The 17,852-nt window shown below is 39.7% G+C and overlaps 1 protein-coding gene across 1 annotated transcript in view; it reads right to left on the bottom strand.

The window, feature by feature from the left end:
• The window catches only part of LOC309976309 (uncharacterized protein), a gene marked incomplete at its 3' end in the record, with an annotated part of 39,606 nt that extends 25,264 nt beyond the window's left edge, over nt 1–14,342 (bottom strand). The window contains exons 1-4 of the mRNA XM_082861889.1: nt 14,215–14,342; nt 12,515–12,608; nt 3,722–3,848; nt 2,857–2,952 (exon numbers count right to left, since the gene is read on the bottom strand). Of these exons, the coding sequence (XP_082718015.1) occupies nt 2,857–2,952; nt 3,722–3,848; nt 12,515–12,523 (232 nt within the window). The 5' untranslated portion in view covers nt 12,524–12,608; nt 14,215–14,342. The remainder of the gene's footprint in view (nt 1–2,856; nt 2,953–3,721; nt 3,849–12,514; nt 12,609–14,214) is intronic.
• Nucleotides 14,343–17,852: the final 3,510 nt, after the last annotated feature.

The raw sequence follows: 17,852 nt of genomic DNA, 5'->3' as shown, positions 1-17,852 counted from the left end.
TATCACAATACAATCTAACAAAACTGTTTTGAATGAAGTTAAAGACAACTAAGTGCACTAGAACCATCTTACAGAAAAAACCGAACTGTTTGGCCAACCCAAAAGAATACATAAAGAACTTTGAAAACTCAACAGCAAAAAAACCCAAACAATCAAATCATAAAATGGGCAAAAGACATGAACAGACATTCACTGAAGAGGATACACAGATGGCAAATAAACATGATTTTCTATTAAGGAAATTCAAATAAAAACTATAATGAAATATCATTACCCACCTATCAGAATGGTTAAAATGAAAAACTGATAACACCAAGTGCTAACTAGGATTCAGTGAAATGCATCATTCATACACTGCTAGTGTTTGGCAGTTCCTTTCAAAACTAAAAATGAGCTTACCTTACGACCCAGAAATTGCATACTTGAGCTTTATCCCAGACTTATTTTCAAGTACAAACTTCTACATGAATGTAAGGAACACACACACACACACACATATATATATATACACACACATATGTGTGTATATATATATATTCCTTACATTCATGTTATACATATATATATGTATGTATATATATATATAAGAAAAAAACCAATCTCAAAAGGATACATACTTCAGGATTCCATTTATGTAACTTCATGAAATAACATAGTTATATAGATGTAGAATAGATTAATGGTTACCAAGATTTAGGAATAAGGGAGAAAGGGATGGGTGTAGCTATAAAGAGATAATAGGAGGGAGTCTTGTGGTGATGGTACTATCTATTTCGATTGTTGGAATGGTGATACAAGGCTATATGTGATAAAACTACACAGAGCTATACATATGCACAGAAACACACATACAAATAAGTGTGTATGTAAGTAGTGAAATCTGAGTAACTTCTATGGATTATACCAATGTCAATTTTTCAGTATGATATTGTACTATAGTTGTGTAAGATGTTAACACTGGGAGAGGCTGGAGGAAGGGTACATGGAACTTCCCTGTACATTTCTTTGCAACCTCCTGTGAATCTATAACTATTTCAAGGTAAAAGACTTTTAAAAAGAAATCACCACATCATACATGCAAAAGGAAAGGCCTGGCCAGGTATCAAAAATTAGTAAAAAGAATAACATCTTACATGAAAGCAAAACATTTAGGAAAGTATATATCATTTTTCCATGTTTCACCTCTGTATTAGTTTCTTAGAGTCAATGTAACAGTGTACCACAAACTAGGTAGCTTAAAACAACAGAAATATACTCTTTTCATAGCTCTGGAGTACTATGAGTTACAGACATCATCAAAGACCTCTAATTCAGCGGTCCCCAAACTTCTTGGCACCAGAGACTGATTTTGTGGAAGAAAATTTTTCCCCGGGGGCGGTGGGGGATGGTTCAGGCAGTAATGCAAGCAATGGGGAGCGGCAGATGAAGCTTTGCTCACTCTCCCGCTGCTCACCTCCTGCTGTGCAGCCTGGTTCCTAACAGGCCGTGGACCAGTACCGGTCCATCAAAAGATGCAATCAACAGAGCTCAACCCCCGCAGCCCAGGGGTTGGGGATCCCTGCTCTAACTTGTGGAATGAACCTGCTCTTAGCCTTCAGGACCCTATACTTTCCTAGGGTCCTACTCCTTCCTTTCTAATCATCCCTCTACCATCTCCATCTCCTCAATGTAGTCATTTGCTTTAATTTTCACAATTTCTAATCAATTAATTTTTCCTAAATATTTTATTAGAAAATATATTCATATGTTCTCGATCCACTACTAGATTAAAAATGTCTTTATAACATTTAAAAAATGTATTCTCATCACCTAGCAAAGCAACTTGTATGAATTTTTTTTAAAAATTAATACTCTGGGCTTCCCTGGTGGCGCAGTGGTTGAGAGCCTGCCTGCCAATGCAGGGGACACAGGTTCGTGCCCCGGTCCGGGAAGATCCCACACGCCGCAGAGCGGCTGGGCCCGTGAGCCATGGCCGCTGAGCCTGTGCATCCAGAGCCTGTGCTCCTCAACAGGAGGTAGTGAGAGGCCTGCGTACCGCAAAAAAAAAAAAAAATTAACACTCTGTTGACTGCATTTTTTTTTTTTTTTTTTTTTTGCGGTACTCGGGCCTCTCACTGTTGTGGCCTCTCCGGCTGCGGAGCACAGGCTCCGGACGCGCAGGCTCAGCGGCCATGGCTCACGAGCCCAGCCGCTCCGCAGCATGTGGGATCTTCCCAGACTGGGGCACGAACCCGTGTCCCCTGCATCGGCAGGTGGACTCTCAACCACTGCGCCACCAGGGAAGCCCTGATTGCATCTTTTGATGAACAGAAGTTTTTTAAGTTTGATGTACTCCTATTTGTCTATTTTTGCTGTGCCTTGGTATCATAGCCCAGAAATTACTGCCAAATCCAATGTCATGAAGTTTTTCCCCTATATTTTCTTCTAGGCATCTTATAGTTTTGGGTCTTAGATTTAGTTCTTTGATCCACTTTGAGTTAATTTTTGTATATGGCATAAGGAATTTTATTCCTTTGCATGTGGGTATCCAGTTTCCCCAACACCATTTGTTAAGAGTACAGTCCTTTCCCCCATAGAATGGTCTTGGCACTCTTATCTAAAATCATTTTGTCATATATCTGAGGGTTTATTTCTAGACTCTCTATTCTATTCCACTCATCTATATGTCTGTCTTTATGCCAGTACCACATTGTTTGATTACTGTAACACTGCAATAAGTTTTGAATTCAGATTTTCCCTAATTATTCAGTCTAATACAACCTTACATTAACCTTATAACCTTAATATAACCAACATTCTTACCAGTTGGCCTACTCCTCACAACAACTTTCTGCTTCCTGATTATAGCTCACTCACCTGGGAACTGTTCTCCTATCACTTCCCTCATAACCATCCAGGGCTCCTTCCCTTGCTCCAATGAGGAGATCACAGCTGGCTTAGAAATAGAAAGTCCTGGTTATAAGAAAAGAAATGGAGATGAGGTGGAAATGAATGTATTCAAATACTGTGTTTCAGAATTTATTTTAAAAAACCTATAGGATAAGATGGTACTCGATAAGGTCTAGAGAAGAAAGAAAAGTGAAATTCTCATATACAGGTAAACTCAGGATCATAAGAAACAAAACAAACAAATAGATGGTAAAATGCTATTTAAGTTATATAAGCTTTCACTCCTTATTTTCCTTTGAGAAAAAAAGGAATTTCCTGAAATACTTATTCTCAGATACTTTTCCATGTTAAAGGTAAAGTTCTTAGAATGTAACTTCCAAATGCAAATTGTTTACATTTGTTGCAGTAAATAGAACAGTGTTCATTTGAGCTGTAAATGTCTCAGTCCATTACTACACTAATTGGGAAGGCTAAAGAGCTTTGCACCCAGGACCCATGTGCTTAGTTTTATCTACACTAGTGCATCTGCACATTTAGCACAGTGCGAGTGAAACAAAAGACAAAGCCTGGTTTCTTTGACTATGCTATGCTTTAATGGTACAGAATTTCAATTCTGCTCCTTAATTTTCAAGGAAGAAAGTCAATTATAAGAAAGGACCAGAGTAAGATGTGAGGATAGAGAAAATGAAGGTGCAACTCCACTGGGCTGTGCTCATTTCTACACAAAGAGAAAATCCATCTAGTTATTTGAAAGGTAGCCCTAAAATTCATAGTGGAGAAAGCAGAAATTCCAAGAAACAGATTCTGAATTATTAGAGGCAGATAACTTTACCCAGTGAAACCAAGTTGCTATAGTTCTCCAACATCACATCTTTGTACAAATTCCGCTGTGCAGGGTTCAGGCATTCCCATTCCTCCTGAGAGACATCTATAGCCACATCTTTGAACATCACCAACCCCTAAAATGACAAATCACAGTACTGTTTTTGAAATTATAAGAAACATTTTTCAAAAGGAAGAAGCACTGCTAAAAGAAGGCACTGCAGGAAAGGGATGGTACAGTGAGTATATAGGCTAAGGCTGGAAGCTTATATGGGTCAAAAATAAATTTAGTGAGACTAAAGCAGAGTGCCCACATACTCTTAAACAATTCAATTTCTGCACACACATCCTCTAGCATAGGGTGGAAAACTTCTGTTAATCACTCATCTAGAAATTTAGAAAATAAATAGAGGTTCCCAACTAAGTTAAATAGTTGTAAATTTTTCCAAAATTTCTTATGAAAGTCTCCAACTTCAGAAAAAGGACCTGATGATTTTTCTTCCTCATTATGACTAAGCATTTTTACTTTTAATGCAAATTCTTTAGTAAACACCCAGTGCAGACTATATTTTCCAAAGATGGACAGAGCACATCTCCCTTTCATAACCTTGATATGCCCACTCACTAGCAGGCCAGTAGCAGCGTTCAGCCCTGCAGCAAACCATGTCAGGAACTGGTCCCATCCACCAGCATGCCGACACCAGATATGGGACCCTCAGCCCCACAACCACCCACTCCAGAACCTGGCTCCACCCACCAGTGGACCCCACTGCCAGCAGTCTCGTGATCCAGCTCTGCCAACCAGTGCCCATCAGCCTCTGCATAAGACAGGGCCTGGCAGACAACTGGACCAGGAGCCAGCCACACCAACCAGACTGCCCACAGTAGTCAGCCCACCACAACAGAAGGACCCACGCAGCCCGAATATGGGGCACCCCTAGACTATATAGCTCTAGTGCCCAGAGGGGAGAGTGCTGCTGGGACAGAGAGGACGTCTCCTACAAAAGGCCACTTCTCCAAGGTTGGGAAAGGTAACCAATCTATCAGAAACACAGAAATAAAAACAGCCAACTGGGCAAAATGAGGTGACAGAGAAACATCTTCCAAATGAAGGAATAAGATAAAACCCCAGAAGAGGAACTAAGTGAAGTGGAGATAGGCAATCTACCCTATAGAGAGTTCAAGGTAACGATTGTAAAGATGTTCAAAGAATTCAGGAGAGGATTGGATAAACAGTGATAAGCAATAAGTTACATACAAGGGAACTCCCATAAGGCTATCAGCTGACTTTTCAGCAGAAACTCTGCAGTCCAGAAGGGAGTGGCATGATATATTTAAAGTGATGAAAGGAAAAATCTTAACCAAGAGTACTCTACCTGGCAAGGCTTTCATTCAGTTTGATGGAGAGATTAAAAGCTTTACAAACAAAAGCTAAAAGAGTTCGGCACCACCAAACCAGCTTTACAAGAAATGTTTCTCCAAGTGAAAAAGAAAAGGCCACAACTAGAAACATGAAAATTACAGAAGGAAAAATCTCATCTGTAAAGGCAAATATACAGTAAAGGTAGTAAATTAGCCATGAAGCTAGTAGGAAGGTTAAAAGACAAAAGTAGGAAAATAATCTATATCTGCATTAAGTAGTTAAGGGATATATATGCAAAACAAAAAGATGTAAAATATGATAAAAACAGGAAAAGTTGGGGAGGGTGCAAAATATGCAGAGTTGTTAAAATGCATTTGAACTTGAGAGATGAGTAACCTAAAATAATGAGAGAAAGAGAGAGAGAGAGAGAGAGATGGAGGAAGAAAGAAAGACTGCTATGTACAGTGTGGGGAATATAGTAGATAACTCTGTAATATTCTTCTATGGTGACATACCATAACTAGACTTATCATGGTGATCATTTTGAAATGTATAAAAATATGAAGTCACTATGTTGTGTAACAGAAGCTAACAGTGATGTTAGGTCAGTTATACTTCAAAAACAAACAAATTCATAGAGAAAGAGATCAGATTTGCAGTTAACAGAGGCAGGGGGTGGGGAGGGGGATTGGATAAAGGTGGTTAAAAGATACAAACTTCCAGTTATAAGATAAATAAGTACTAGGGATGTAATGTACAACATGATAAATATAATTAGCACTGCTGAACGTTATTTATGAAAGTTGTTAAGAGAGTGAATCCTAAGAGTTCCCACAAGAAAAAGAATTTTTTTCTATTTCTTTATTTTTGTATCTACATGAGATGAAGGATTTTACTAACTATTGTGATAATCATTTCATGATGTATGTATGTCAAATCATTATGTTGTACACCTTAAACTTAAACAGTGCTGTATGTAAATTATATCTCAATAAAACTGGAAGAAAAAATGCTGAAAGAAAGCTGTCAGGCTATAATTCTATTTCCAATTAAAATCCCTCAAAATGAAGGTGAAATAAAGCTTGGAGTTTTATTTTTGCTGCTGTTGGGTTTTTTTGTTGTTGTTGTTTTTGCGGTATGCGGGCCTTTCACTGTTGTGGCCTCTCCCGTTGAGGAGCACAGGCTCCGGACGCGCAGGCTCAGCAGCCATGGCTCACAGGCCTAGCTGCTCCGCAGTATGTGGGATCTTCCCGGACGGGGGCACGAACCCGTGTCCCTTGCATCGGCAGGCAGACGCTCAACCACTGCGCCACCAGGGAAGCCCGGTTTGTTTTTTTGAGAGTAACAAACGTTGCTACAAAAAATGTTAAAGGAAGTTTTTCAAGGTGGAAAAAATTTATACTAAGTAAAAACTTCTATCCACAGAGAAACGAAGAGTGCCAGAAATGATAAATTTGGAGGTAAATAAGAAAGATATTGTTTTCATCTCATAATTTCTTTAAAAGATAATTGATCATTTAAAGAAAAAAAAAACTGGGAATTCCCTGGTTGCCTAGTGGTTAGGATTCTGGGCTTTCACTGCCATGGCCCAGGTTCAATTCCTGGTCAGGGAACTGAGATCCTATAAGCTGAGTGGCACACCACACCCCCAAGCAAGAAAGAAAAAAAGCATGTGTAGTTTAAAAGTATTTAGAAATAAAATATATGATAGCAGTAGTAAAAATGATGGGAAGGGGAAATGGAAATATCCAGTTTTAAGATTTTTGAGTTATGTATGAAGTTGTATAAAATTATTGGAAGATCTAGTAAGATTTTTTTGTTTTTAAAATCACATTGGAAATCTTAGAACAACCCCCAAAACAATAAACAAAACAAAACAAAAATGGTACAGCTAATAATCCTATAATGGAGATAAATGGAATACAAAAAAATACAGGATCAGTCCAAGAGAAGGCAGGAAAATAGGAAAAAAAAAAAAAAAGGAAGAAAGGATAGATGATAAGATGATAGATTAAAACATAATCATTACATTTAATTTACATGGTCTATCTAGAAGTCAGCAAAACTTTTCTGAATAGGGTCAGGTAGTAAATATTTTAGGCTCTGTGGATCACATATAGTCCCTATAACATATTCTTTTTTCTTTATTTATTTATAACCCTTCTGAAATGCAAAACCATTCTTAGGTTGAGGGCCAGAGGAAAACAGGCTGTGGGCTGGATTTAGCCAGCATGCCATAGCTTGCTAAACCCTGTGTAGACACTTGAAGGCAGCGACTGTCAGACTGGGTAAAAAAGTAGAACCAAAATATATGCTGTTATATGAGATACACTTAAAATAGGTTAAAATAAAAGGATGGGGCTTCCCTGGTGGCACAGTGGTTGAGAGTCCGCCTGCCGATGCAGGGGACACGGGTTCGTGCCCCGGTCTGGGAGGACCCCACATGCCATGGAGCGGCTGGGCCCATGAGCCATGGGCGCTGGGGCTGCGCGTCCAGAGCCTGTGCTCTGCAACGGAAGAGGCCACAGCAGTGAGAGGCCCGCGTACCGCAAAAAATTAAAATTAAAATTAAAAAAAATAAAAGGATGGAAAAAAGATATGCCATGAAGAAAACGGTAAAAGAAAGCTGAATCAGTTATGTTAATAAAGAGAACAGAATTCAAGACAAAGAATATTACCAAAAGGAACATTTCATGATCAAGGGGTCAATTTGTCAAGAGGATATAGCAATCCTAAATATGTATGCACCTAATAACACAGCTTCAATACCATAAAGCAAAAACTGACAGAACTGTAACAGATCTACCATTGTATCTGGAACTTTCAACTGTCCTCTCTCAGTAATTGATAGACCAAGTGACAAAAAAAAATTAGTAAAGATATAGAAATGTTGATCACCACTACAAACATTTGACCTAACTGATAAACACTCTACCCAACAGTATAATGCCCTTTTTTTTTAATTGCACATTGAGCATTCACCAAATTGTCCACATTTTGGACCATAAGACAAATCTCAATAAATTTAAAAGGATAGAAATTACAGAGTATGTTCCTCGACCATCACAGAATTAAATTAAAAATGAACTATCAGAAAGATCTGGAAAAGCTCCCAAATATTTGGAAGTTAAAGAGCACTCTTCTAAATAACCCACGGGTGAAAGAAGAAAGGGAATTTTAAGCTAGAAAAATAAGAGAAAATTAAATCTAAAATATACAGAACAAAGGAAAGAATAAATAAGATCAGTAATCAGTGAAACAGCAAGGGCAAACTAGAGAGAAAAACCAGTAAAACTAAAAGCTGGTTCTTTGAAAAGACCAATAAAATTGACAGGCTGCTAGTATACTGATCAAGAAAAGAAGACATAAATTATCAATACCAGGAATTTAAAAGTGTGCATTACTGTAGATCTGACAGGCATTAAAATGATAATAAGGGAATATTATGAACAACTTTCTGCCAATAAATTTGACATCTAAGTTGAAATAAACTAATTCCCTGAAAGGCACAAATTACTAAACTAATTCAAGAAAAAAAAAAAAAAAACCAAAGCCCTTTATCTATTAAAGAAATTAAAGTCTCCCCATGAAGAAAACTCTAAACTCAGATGGTGTATTAGTTTTCTACTGATGCTGCACATATCACCACAAATGCAGTAGCTTAAAACAACAAATTTATGATCTGTTGGTTAGAAGTCCAACAAGGGTTTTACTAGACTAAATCAAGGTGTTGGCAGGGCTGTGCACCTTTCTGGTAGCTCTAGGAAAGAGTCCATTTCCTCACCTTTTCTAGCTTCTAGAGGTTACTTACGTTCCTTGGCTCATGGCCCACTTCCTCCATCTTCAAAGCCAGTAATGTTGCATTTTTTTAACCGAAGTATGCATATTCCATACGCACATCCTCTTTGGGTTATCTTCAGATAACCCAAGATAATCTCCCCATCTCAAAAGCATTAATTTGGGGGACTTCCCTGGTGGCACAGTGGTTAAGAATCCACCTGCCGGATTCAATGCTGGACACAGGTTCAATCCCTGGTCCAGGAAGATCCCACATGCCGCAGAACAGCTAAGCCCGTGTGCCACAACTACTGAACCTGTGCTCTAGAGCCCGCAAGCCACAACTACTGAGCCCACATGCCACAACTACTGAAGCCTGTGTACCTAGAGCCCGTGCTCTGCAACAAGAGAAGCCACCGCAGTGAGCAGCCCGTGCACCGCAACGAAGAGCAGCCACCGCTCGCTTGCTGCAACTAGAGAAAGCCTGCATGCAGCAACGAAGACCCAACACAGCCAAAAATAAATAGATAAATAAATAAATTTATTTTTTAAAGCATTAATTTAATCATATTTGCAAAGTCTCTTTTGCCACGTAAGGTAACCTATTCACAGGTTCTAGGATTAGCACATAGACAGTTTTTTTTTGAGGGGGGCTCATTATTCTGCCTACCACAGATGCTTTTTGCTGGTGAGCTCTATCAGACAATTAAGGAATAAATAATACTAATTCTATAAAAAAAACTCTTCCAGAAAATAGAGGAGGAGGATGCAAGTCCTGACTTATTTTATAAATAAAGGAGGAATAAAGACATTTTCACATAAAGAAAGCTGAGTGGATTTGTCACTAGAAGATACAAACTACAGGAAATGCTAAGGAAATGTCTTCAGGCCAAAAAGAAATGATATCAAACAGAAATTCAGATCTCAAGAAGAGAGAGCAATTGAAAATGGTGTATATGTGAATAAATAAAATGTATTTGCAAAGAATCAAATACAGTATTTTTTTCAAGAGTCTATTGAATTTCCTTTGTTTCTGTGGATTTTCCCCTTTTCATTTTGTATATTTGTGCTTTCTCCCTTTTCATTCATGATTCAAAGGTTAGTGATTTAACTTATTGATTTATCTTATTAGTTATAATTTTTTCCTGTTTTGTAACACATGTAATTTTTATCTTTGTAAATCCCTTCCAGATTTCTTTCTACTTATTTTTAACTTACAAATTTTCATTATTTTTTGTTAGAAGTATTTAAATCTATGACTTTTCCCTTAGAGTCCTGCTTTAACTAAATTCCATGGGTTCCAATATGTAGTGCTATCACTGACATGAGAAATTTTTCACTTTTTAGATTACATTTCTTCTTTGATTCAGCAGTTACTAAGACAGATTTTATGAACTTCTGGTAAGAATAACAATTTTTCTGATTCTGTAATTAAATTCTAGTTGTATTTCACTGTGTTCAGAGAATACTGTCTACCATTTGTACTTTTTGGGCTTTACTACAGCCTAATATTTTGTCATTTTCTTCTGAATGGTCCATGGATACCTAAAAAAATGCATATTCACTACTATTAACATTTCATGTATATCAATAAGATAGATTTGATGGAGTATGTGATTTAGTACTTCAATATCCTTAACTAAATTTTGTCCACTTGTCTTGACTTTGACTAAGACGGTTAACTAATATCCCCTACTGCTGGCAAGTATCTATTTCTTCTTCTATCTGCTTTTCTATTTGTTTTAGGAAAGTTGCTGCTGTAATATTTTATATGTAGGTAATTCATAAGTATTTTAGCTTCACTTTGAAATTTACACTTTAGAATTATGTAGTGTCCTTCTTTGCCATGTTTTTTAAAAAAATATATTTATTTATTTATTTTCAACTGTGTCAGGTCTTAGTTGCAGCACGTGGGATCTTTCCTTGCAGCGGATGGGCTCCAGAGTGCATGGGCTCTGTAGTTGTGGTGTGCAGGCTGCAGAGAGCATGGGCTCTGTAGTTGCAGCACACGAGCTCTCTAGTTGTGGCATGGGCTTAGTTGCCCCACAGCATGTGGGATCTTAGTTCCCCAACCAGGGATGGAACGCGCGTCCCCTGCATTGGAAGACGGATTCTTAACCACTGGACCACCAGGGAAGTCCCTCTTTGCCATGTTTAATTGTGTGATGTGGCCTAAAGTTTAGTATGTTTTCCTTTAGTTTTCATTTGCCTGGTATAATTTGTCCATCCTTTTATTAAACTTTCTGAATCACTGAATCACTTAAGCATCTGATGCAGAGAGTTGAATTTTTCTTTGTGACTCAATCTGAAAGACTTTTTCTCTTAATAGGTATGTTAAAACTCATATCCAGGGACTTCCCTGGTGGTGCAGTGGTTAAGAATCCGCCTGCCAATGAAGGGGACATGGGTTTGAGCCCTGGTCTGGGAAGATCCCACATGCCATGGAGCAACTAAGCCCATGAGCCACAACTACTGAGCCTGCACTCTAGAGCCCATGAGCCACAACTGCTGAGCTCACGTGCCACAACTACTGAAGCCCACGTGCCTAGAGCCCATGTTCCACAACAAGAGAAGCCACTGCAGTGAGAAGCCCGTGCACTGCAATGGAGACTAGCGCCACTTGCTGCAACTAGAGAAAGCCTGAGTGCAGCAACAAAGACCCAACGCACCCAAAAATTAAAATTAAAACAAAACAAACAAACAAAGAGAACTCATATACAGTCACTGATTGATAAGACATATATTTGCTCTTTCGTCTTAGTTTTACCATACAATTATTTTGTTCACTACATATACACAGTCATCCCTTGGTATCCACAGGGGATTAGTTCCAGGACCCCCGCAGATACCAAAAGCTGCAGATGCTCAAGTCCCATGTAAAATGGCATAGTATTTGCGTATAACCTACACACATCCTCCCACATGCTTTAACTCATCTCTAGATTACTTATAATACCTAATATAATGGAAATGCTATGTAAATAGTTGCTTGCATGAAGCAAATTCAAGTTTTGCTTTATGGAACTTTCTGGAATTTTTTTTCCTGAAGATTTTCAATCTACAGTTGGTTGAATCCATAGATGTGGGACCCACAGATATGGAGAGTTGACCATATATATATATATAATGTATATACATACATACATATGCACATATATATGTGTGTCTTAAGTCTTGTACTATATAAGCTGATTATTTACTTTCTGTCTCTTTCATTACAAGTCAAGTTCCACAAGGAATGATTTGTATGTGTCTGATTTTTCCCCCCACTGATTTATTCCTAGTTCTCTAAAGAATGCCTATCACATAGTAGATATTCAATAAATATTTGTTAAATCAGTTCATCAAACCAAAGTTCTGACAAGAAGAACATCAATATTTCCCTCAAAAGGATACTATTTCTGTTCTTTCCTTATTCTGGCAGAAGACTCAGCATATGGGAAATAAGTAATGATTTACTGAATGAGTATATAAACTGGTTAGAGAGATGAGCAAAAAAGGAAGATCCTATATTTTTGGCACAATCACTTACTCACTCACTGGCAAGTTACTGTGTGATATTCAGTTAGGTAACAATATCAGGATGAAGAATGCAAATATTCACATGACCTATAGGAAAAAAAGAGGACTACTTCAATGAGGAACAAGAAAACAACAACTTACATGGGCCATGGCTTTATTTTTAGAATTCAATGTATTTATTAGTTGTCTTCTTAGTTCCACTTTAGAAGAAATTCACAGTCCAAAGAAAGTGTTGCTGAATGAGAGGGGTTTAAAAATAAACAAAAACAAACATGAGATGATCTTGCCTCTGAGCTCCCAATGTGCTAACTTAGAATGACATTTCCCCCACTTCACATCTCTTACTCCCAGACCCCATACACACATACATAAAAGATCAGAGAGAAGATGAACCAATCCCAACCTTACTCAAAGCAAGGAGGGAATCCAGCTATGGATTCAAGAAAGACTGGGCCCAGGCTCTTTAGCAGGAGTGATCTAGAGAGGCAAATCAGTGTCCCAACACTATGATAAAATCAAGCCAACTGGCCTGCTCAGACCTACCCTGACCAGATTCTCACTGAATTAAGAGGAAAAAGAAAAGGAAATGGACCTTATGAAAAGGTCAGGGAAAGAGAAAATGACTCAAAAGATGTAACAGATCTTTGGTTATATCTAACATTCTTGTGTAACAGGAACTTCAAAAATAGACACTAAAGCAACACTGAAAAGAAGAAATAGAACAAAGATGTCCGGAGCAAAATAAATACTTGAGTCTGAAGTACCGGTGAGAATTTAAAAAACCACATCCTGGAAAATCTTCTGAAATTCATCCCTAAATACAGGCAAAAAAGACCTAAATATCTTTTAATAAGGAAATACAAAACAATGTGTATTGTGTTCTAATCTTTGGGGAAAAAATACTCATGAACATAAGCATATATGTATGTACACAGAGGGTGAAAACATTTGCAATAAAATGTTCAGAGTGGTTGAAGAATTATAGATAACTTTTACTTTAAATGAAGTAATATAACAAAGGAATTTTGAAGGTTAATGTGAAAATTTCAGGTAAGATGCAGCACCTAATCATCTTAGACACTGTTTTTGGATGTGCAACAGTGCCATTCTTTCCTCCAATTAGAGGTGTTTCTAAGGGGAATGGCAGAAGTAGTGAGGTAGAGAAAAATTATGAGATACTAGGTTTTTCTGGAAGCTCAAATTTTGTGTGACCTTGAGTGTGGTGTGGAGTAGATGTTGCCTGTGACCATGAAGACTATGTTTCTCTGATTCTTGGTGATGTGTGTGAGCTCTTCAGATAACTCTGGAGGACACCGACTAAGTGGGCATACGGTTAGTTGTTTGTTGTTGTTTCCTTTCTTTTTCTTTTTTTTTTTTTTTTTACTATATAAGTCACTTTGAGGTTGTATCATGATGATAAACACGGGGGGGATGGTGGGATTATGTGGCTTTGGCTTTATGACGTGTGTATGAATCTATAGGTGCCTACTGGAATGTCTTCCTAACTACCTGATTACGGTGAGCCTGGGTTTAAATGTTTGTGTAAATGTGCTTTTCTTTATATAAGTAAATGGGGCTTACACAAATAGTCACCCGCAATCATGATCATAAACACATACAAACTCCATTTACACACATGGCCAATGCACAAAATTACAACGGTCACAAAAGCACGAATCCAGTTGCTGTCACAACAAACAGCCAAATATCCTTAGTCATGAGACTAATTTCCGTCACGCACGCACAGACTAACCTACTCTCCCTAGGTCTGCTCCCGCACTAAGAGGCCTAACACTCCAGACACTCCTCTTGCCCGGTCCTGGGGCTACAGGATTCCTCACCTTCAGCATCCTCAGGAGGAGCTCTGGTCCAATTTCTGATTGGACTTCCCGGCGAAGCCGCACGCCGAGCCCTGCCTACTCTACCCGTAAAGGGAAGCCCTAAACTGCCTCTGCGGCCGACCATTCAACCGACGTTCTGACCGGAAGTAGCTTTGGAAAGCCGTGTCCTCTGGGAAACTTAGTCCTAGAGGAAGGAGCCCGGGAGGCTAAAGAGGTAGGTCTTCCGCCCGACTTCCGGCCGCACCTGCGCTGTTTCACTCGGGCTTGGAGTGACGACACAACCACCCAGTTTACGTGGCTCACACCTGGGTTTGGGGGTCTGAATTCGGAACCTCAGATTTCTCTGAGGACGGATTTCAAACCTGACACGGTGGCTGTCCCGACCCTCCCAATGTGCACGTTCGCGGGCTTAAGAGAACTGTTGTCTGGTGCGGAGAGATCCAGCCTCTGGATGGTTCTCTCCGCGGTTGCGATGCGAGATGTATTCTGTGAGTCCGTTACGTATGCGGGGGTGCGTCTCATCGAGAGGCAGATGATTATGTGACACCGACTGTGAGGGTGTCATGCGTGAGGAAATCTGTATGTGAAAGTGGATGTGCTACATATTCGTGTAGGTTCAAGCAGTGAGCTCGGCCACGTGCAGTGATTGTGAGGTGGCATAATGTGATGTGACTTACCTGTGAGTGGTGCTTTGAGACCGTGATTGATTACGCATGCTTGCGGGTGGCGTGGCTGGCTATGCTGGCAGTGACCTCACAACGTTCTGTGGAAGGCTGTCTGTGCTGGGTCCACCTATGACTACCGGGAGGGTTTAGGTGTGGCGAGTGTCCGCGGGTTAATTTCACCAGCGAAGGGAGGAAGCTGGTCTGTTGGAACTAGGAGGGACCCAGTGGATGAATCACAGATCCCTGGGGCAGGCGAGCTGGTCCTGGGCCGTTCGGGGGTGGGTGGGGGGGTGTGAGGTGACATTGTGTGTCTAAGTGTGTGTGACAGGCTGGAATTAATCCAGAGGAGTGGAAACTAGTACGATTATCTGCGATAAGGGACACATCTATGGTAAAGCTTTTTAATCTTGCTGAGGCCAGAAGCTCCATCTCTTAAGTGTGAGCAGATATAGTATCTGTGAGAACATGTGGTTTGTGACTGTACCTTAGATGGTTTGCACTTGAGCCTATCACTGGGAGGGGTGTTGAGTGAAATATATAAAGTATGTGAAAGTGGTTTGTGACTGTACCCAAGTCTCTGCATATGGCAGTAAAAGCGCTGGTGATTATAACGTTGTGACTTTGATGTTTTGAGTATGATTGAGTGGGAGGTCATGCAAGAGATTTGGTAGAGGTGTTTTTGTGTGTGTTAGAATGCAATTTATGCAAGTTAAGATCTGGATGGAAGACAGTGTGTGGTTGTGATCTGAATTTAGAAACTGTGAGAGACTGCAATATTATGTGTGTGAGATTGAGCAGAGGTGATACCTACTCTGAACCTCACATATCTCTAAAAAGATAATAATGGCTAAGCTTCCTGAAGCATCAGAGTTACTTGAAAATTTAAATTTCCAATGGAAATTCTTTTAAATCTAAGAAGAGTTAAAACATGACTTTAAAAATATAAAATAATTTATTGTGATGAAGAATGCAAAATGACCATGAAAGGTTTTTTAGTTGGTTTGTTTTTTAATTTCTGTTATGTGGTTACTGGGAGTATGGTTGATATTCTTTGGTGGAAGTGAAATAGATGGGAAGTCTACTAAATTCTTAACTTGATCTGTATAAGTGGAAGAGTTCTAAGTCAAGAGAACAAAAGCTTAACTTGAATAATAAAAACAGAGAGTCATGGCCGCTCAATTCCCAGACTTGACCCAGTGTGCAAACTTAGAACCCCTTTAATGAGAGACGCTGCTCCACTGCCAAAAATGTATACTGTTAATTTTTCCCCTAAGCTTTCCCAAAAGAACCTACAGGCTTTACCAGGATAACTGTATGTTGAGGAAAAGGAAATAATCAGACCTTTCAGGGATTACTGGACGATGGCTCTGAATTGACACTAATTTCAGGAGACCCAAAACATCATTGTTGTCCACCAGTCAGAGTAGGCGCTTATGGAAATCAGGTGATCAATGAAGTTTTAGCTCAAGTCCATCTCACAGTGGACCCTGAACCCATCCAGTGGTTTTTCCCCCAAGTTCTGGAATGGATAATTGAGATAGACATACTCAGGAACTGTAAGAATCCCCTCACTGGCTTTCTGCCCTGTTGAGTGAGGGCTATTATGGTGGGAAAGGACAAATGGACGACACTAGAATTGCCTCTACCTAGAAAAATAGTAAACCAAAAGAAACACTGCATTGCAGAGATTAGTGCCACTATTAAGGGCTTGAAAGATGCAAGGGTGGTGATTCCCACCACATCCACATTAAACTTGCTTATTTGGCCTATGCAGAAGACAGATGGATACTGGAGAATGACAATGGATTATCATAAGCTAAACCAGGTAGTGAATCCAATTGTAGCCGCTGTACCAAATGCGGTTTCATTCCTTGAGGGAATTAGCACATTCCCTGGTACCTGGTATGCAACCATTGATCTGGCAAATTTTTTTCCTCTCCATCCCTGTTAATAAAGACAACCAGAAGCAGTTTGCTTTCAGCAGGCAAGGCCAGCATTACACCTTCAGTGTTCTACCTCAGGGCTATATCAACTCTCCAACCCTATGTCATAATTTAGTTCATAGGGATCTCGATTACCTTTCCCTTCCACAAGATGTCCATTTCATTGACGGCAATATGCTGATTGGACCTAGTAGCAAGAAGTGGCAACTACTCCAGACTTACTGGTAAGACATTTATTTGTGTGTCAGAGGGTAGAAAATAAATCCAACAAAAACTCAGGGGCCTTCTACCTCAGTGAAATTCCTAGGGACCCAGTGGTGTGGGGCATGTCAGATACTCCTTCTAAGGTGAAGAAGGATAAGTTGTTCTTATCCTTATCTGGCCCCTCCCATAACCAAAAAAGAGGCGCAAAGCCTAGGAAGCCTCTGGATTTTGGAGGTAACATAGTCCTCATTTGGATATGTTACTTCCATTCCTTTACTGAGTGACCTGAAAAGTTGCTAGTTTTGAGTAGGGCCCAGAACAAGAGAAGGCTCTGTGACTCTGCAACAGGTCCAGACTACTGTGCAAGTTGCTTTGCCATTTGGGCCATATACTCCAGGAGACCCAATGGTGCTTGAGGTATCAGTAGCAGATAGGGATGCTGTCTGGGGCCTTTGGCAGGACCCTATAGGTGAATCACAGCATAGGGCCTTAGGGTTTTGAATCAAAGCCCTGCCATCCTCTGCAATTAACTACTCTCCTTTGGCAAAACAGCTTTTGGCCTGTTACTGGGCCTTAGTAGCGACTGAACACTTAACCATGGGCCACCAAGTTAACACGCGATCTGAGCTGCCGATCATGAACTGGTTGTAATCTGACCCACCAAGGCATTAAGTTGGGTGTGCACAGCAGCAATCCATCATGAAATGAAAGTGGTATGTTGATCAGGCCAAGCACACCCTGACAGCACATGTAATCCTCCTACTGGGCAGAATTTCAAGCAGTGCACCTGGTTACTTATTTTTCTTGGAAGGAGAAATGGCCAGGT

The sequence above is a fragment of the Leucopleurus acutus genome (genome assembly GCF_964270905.1).
Source record: "Leucopleurus acutus genome assembly, chromosome: 20".
NCBI lineage: Eukaryota > Metazoa > Chordata > Mammalia > Artiodactyla > Delphinidae > Leucopleurus > Leucopleurus acutus.
Note: the sequence above shows the minus strand (reverse complement) of the source record. Positions and strands in the feature narration are given on the sequence as shown.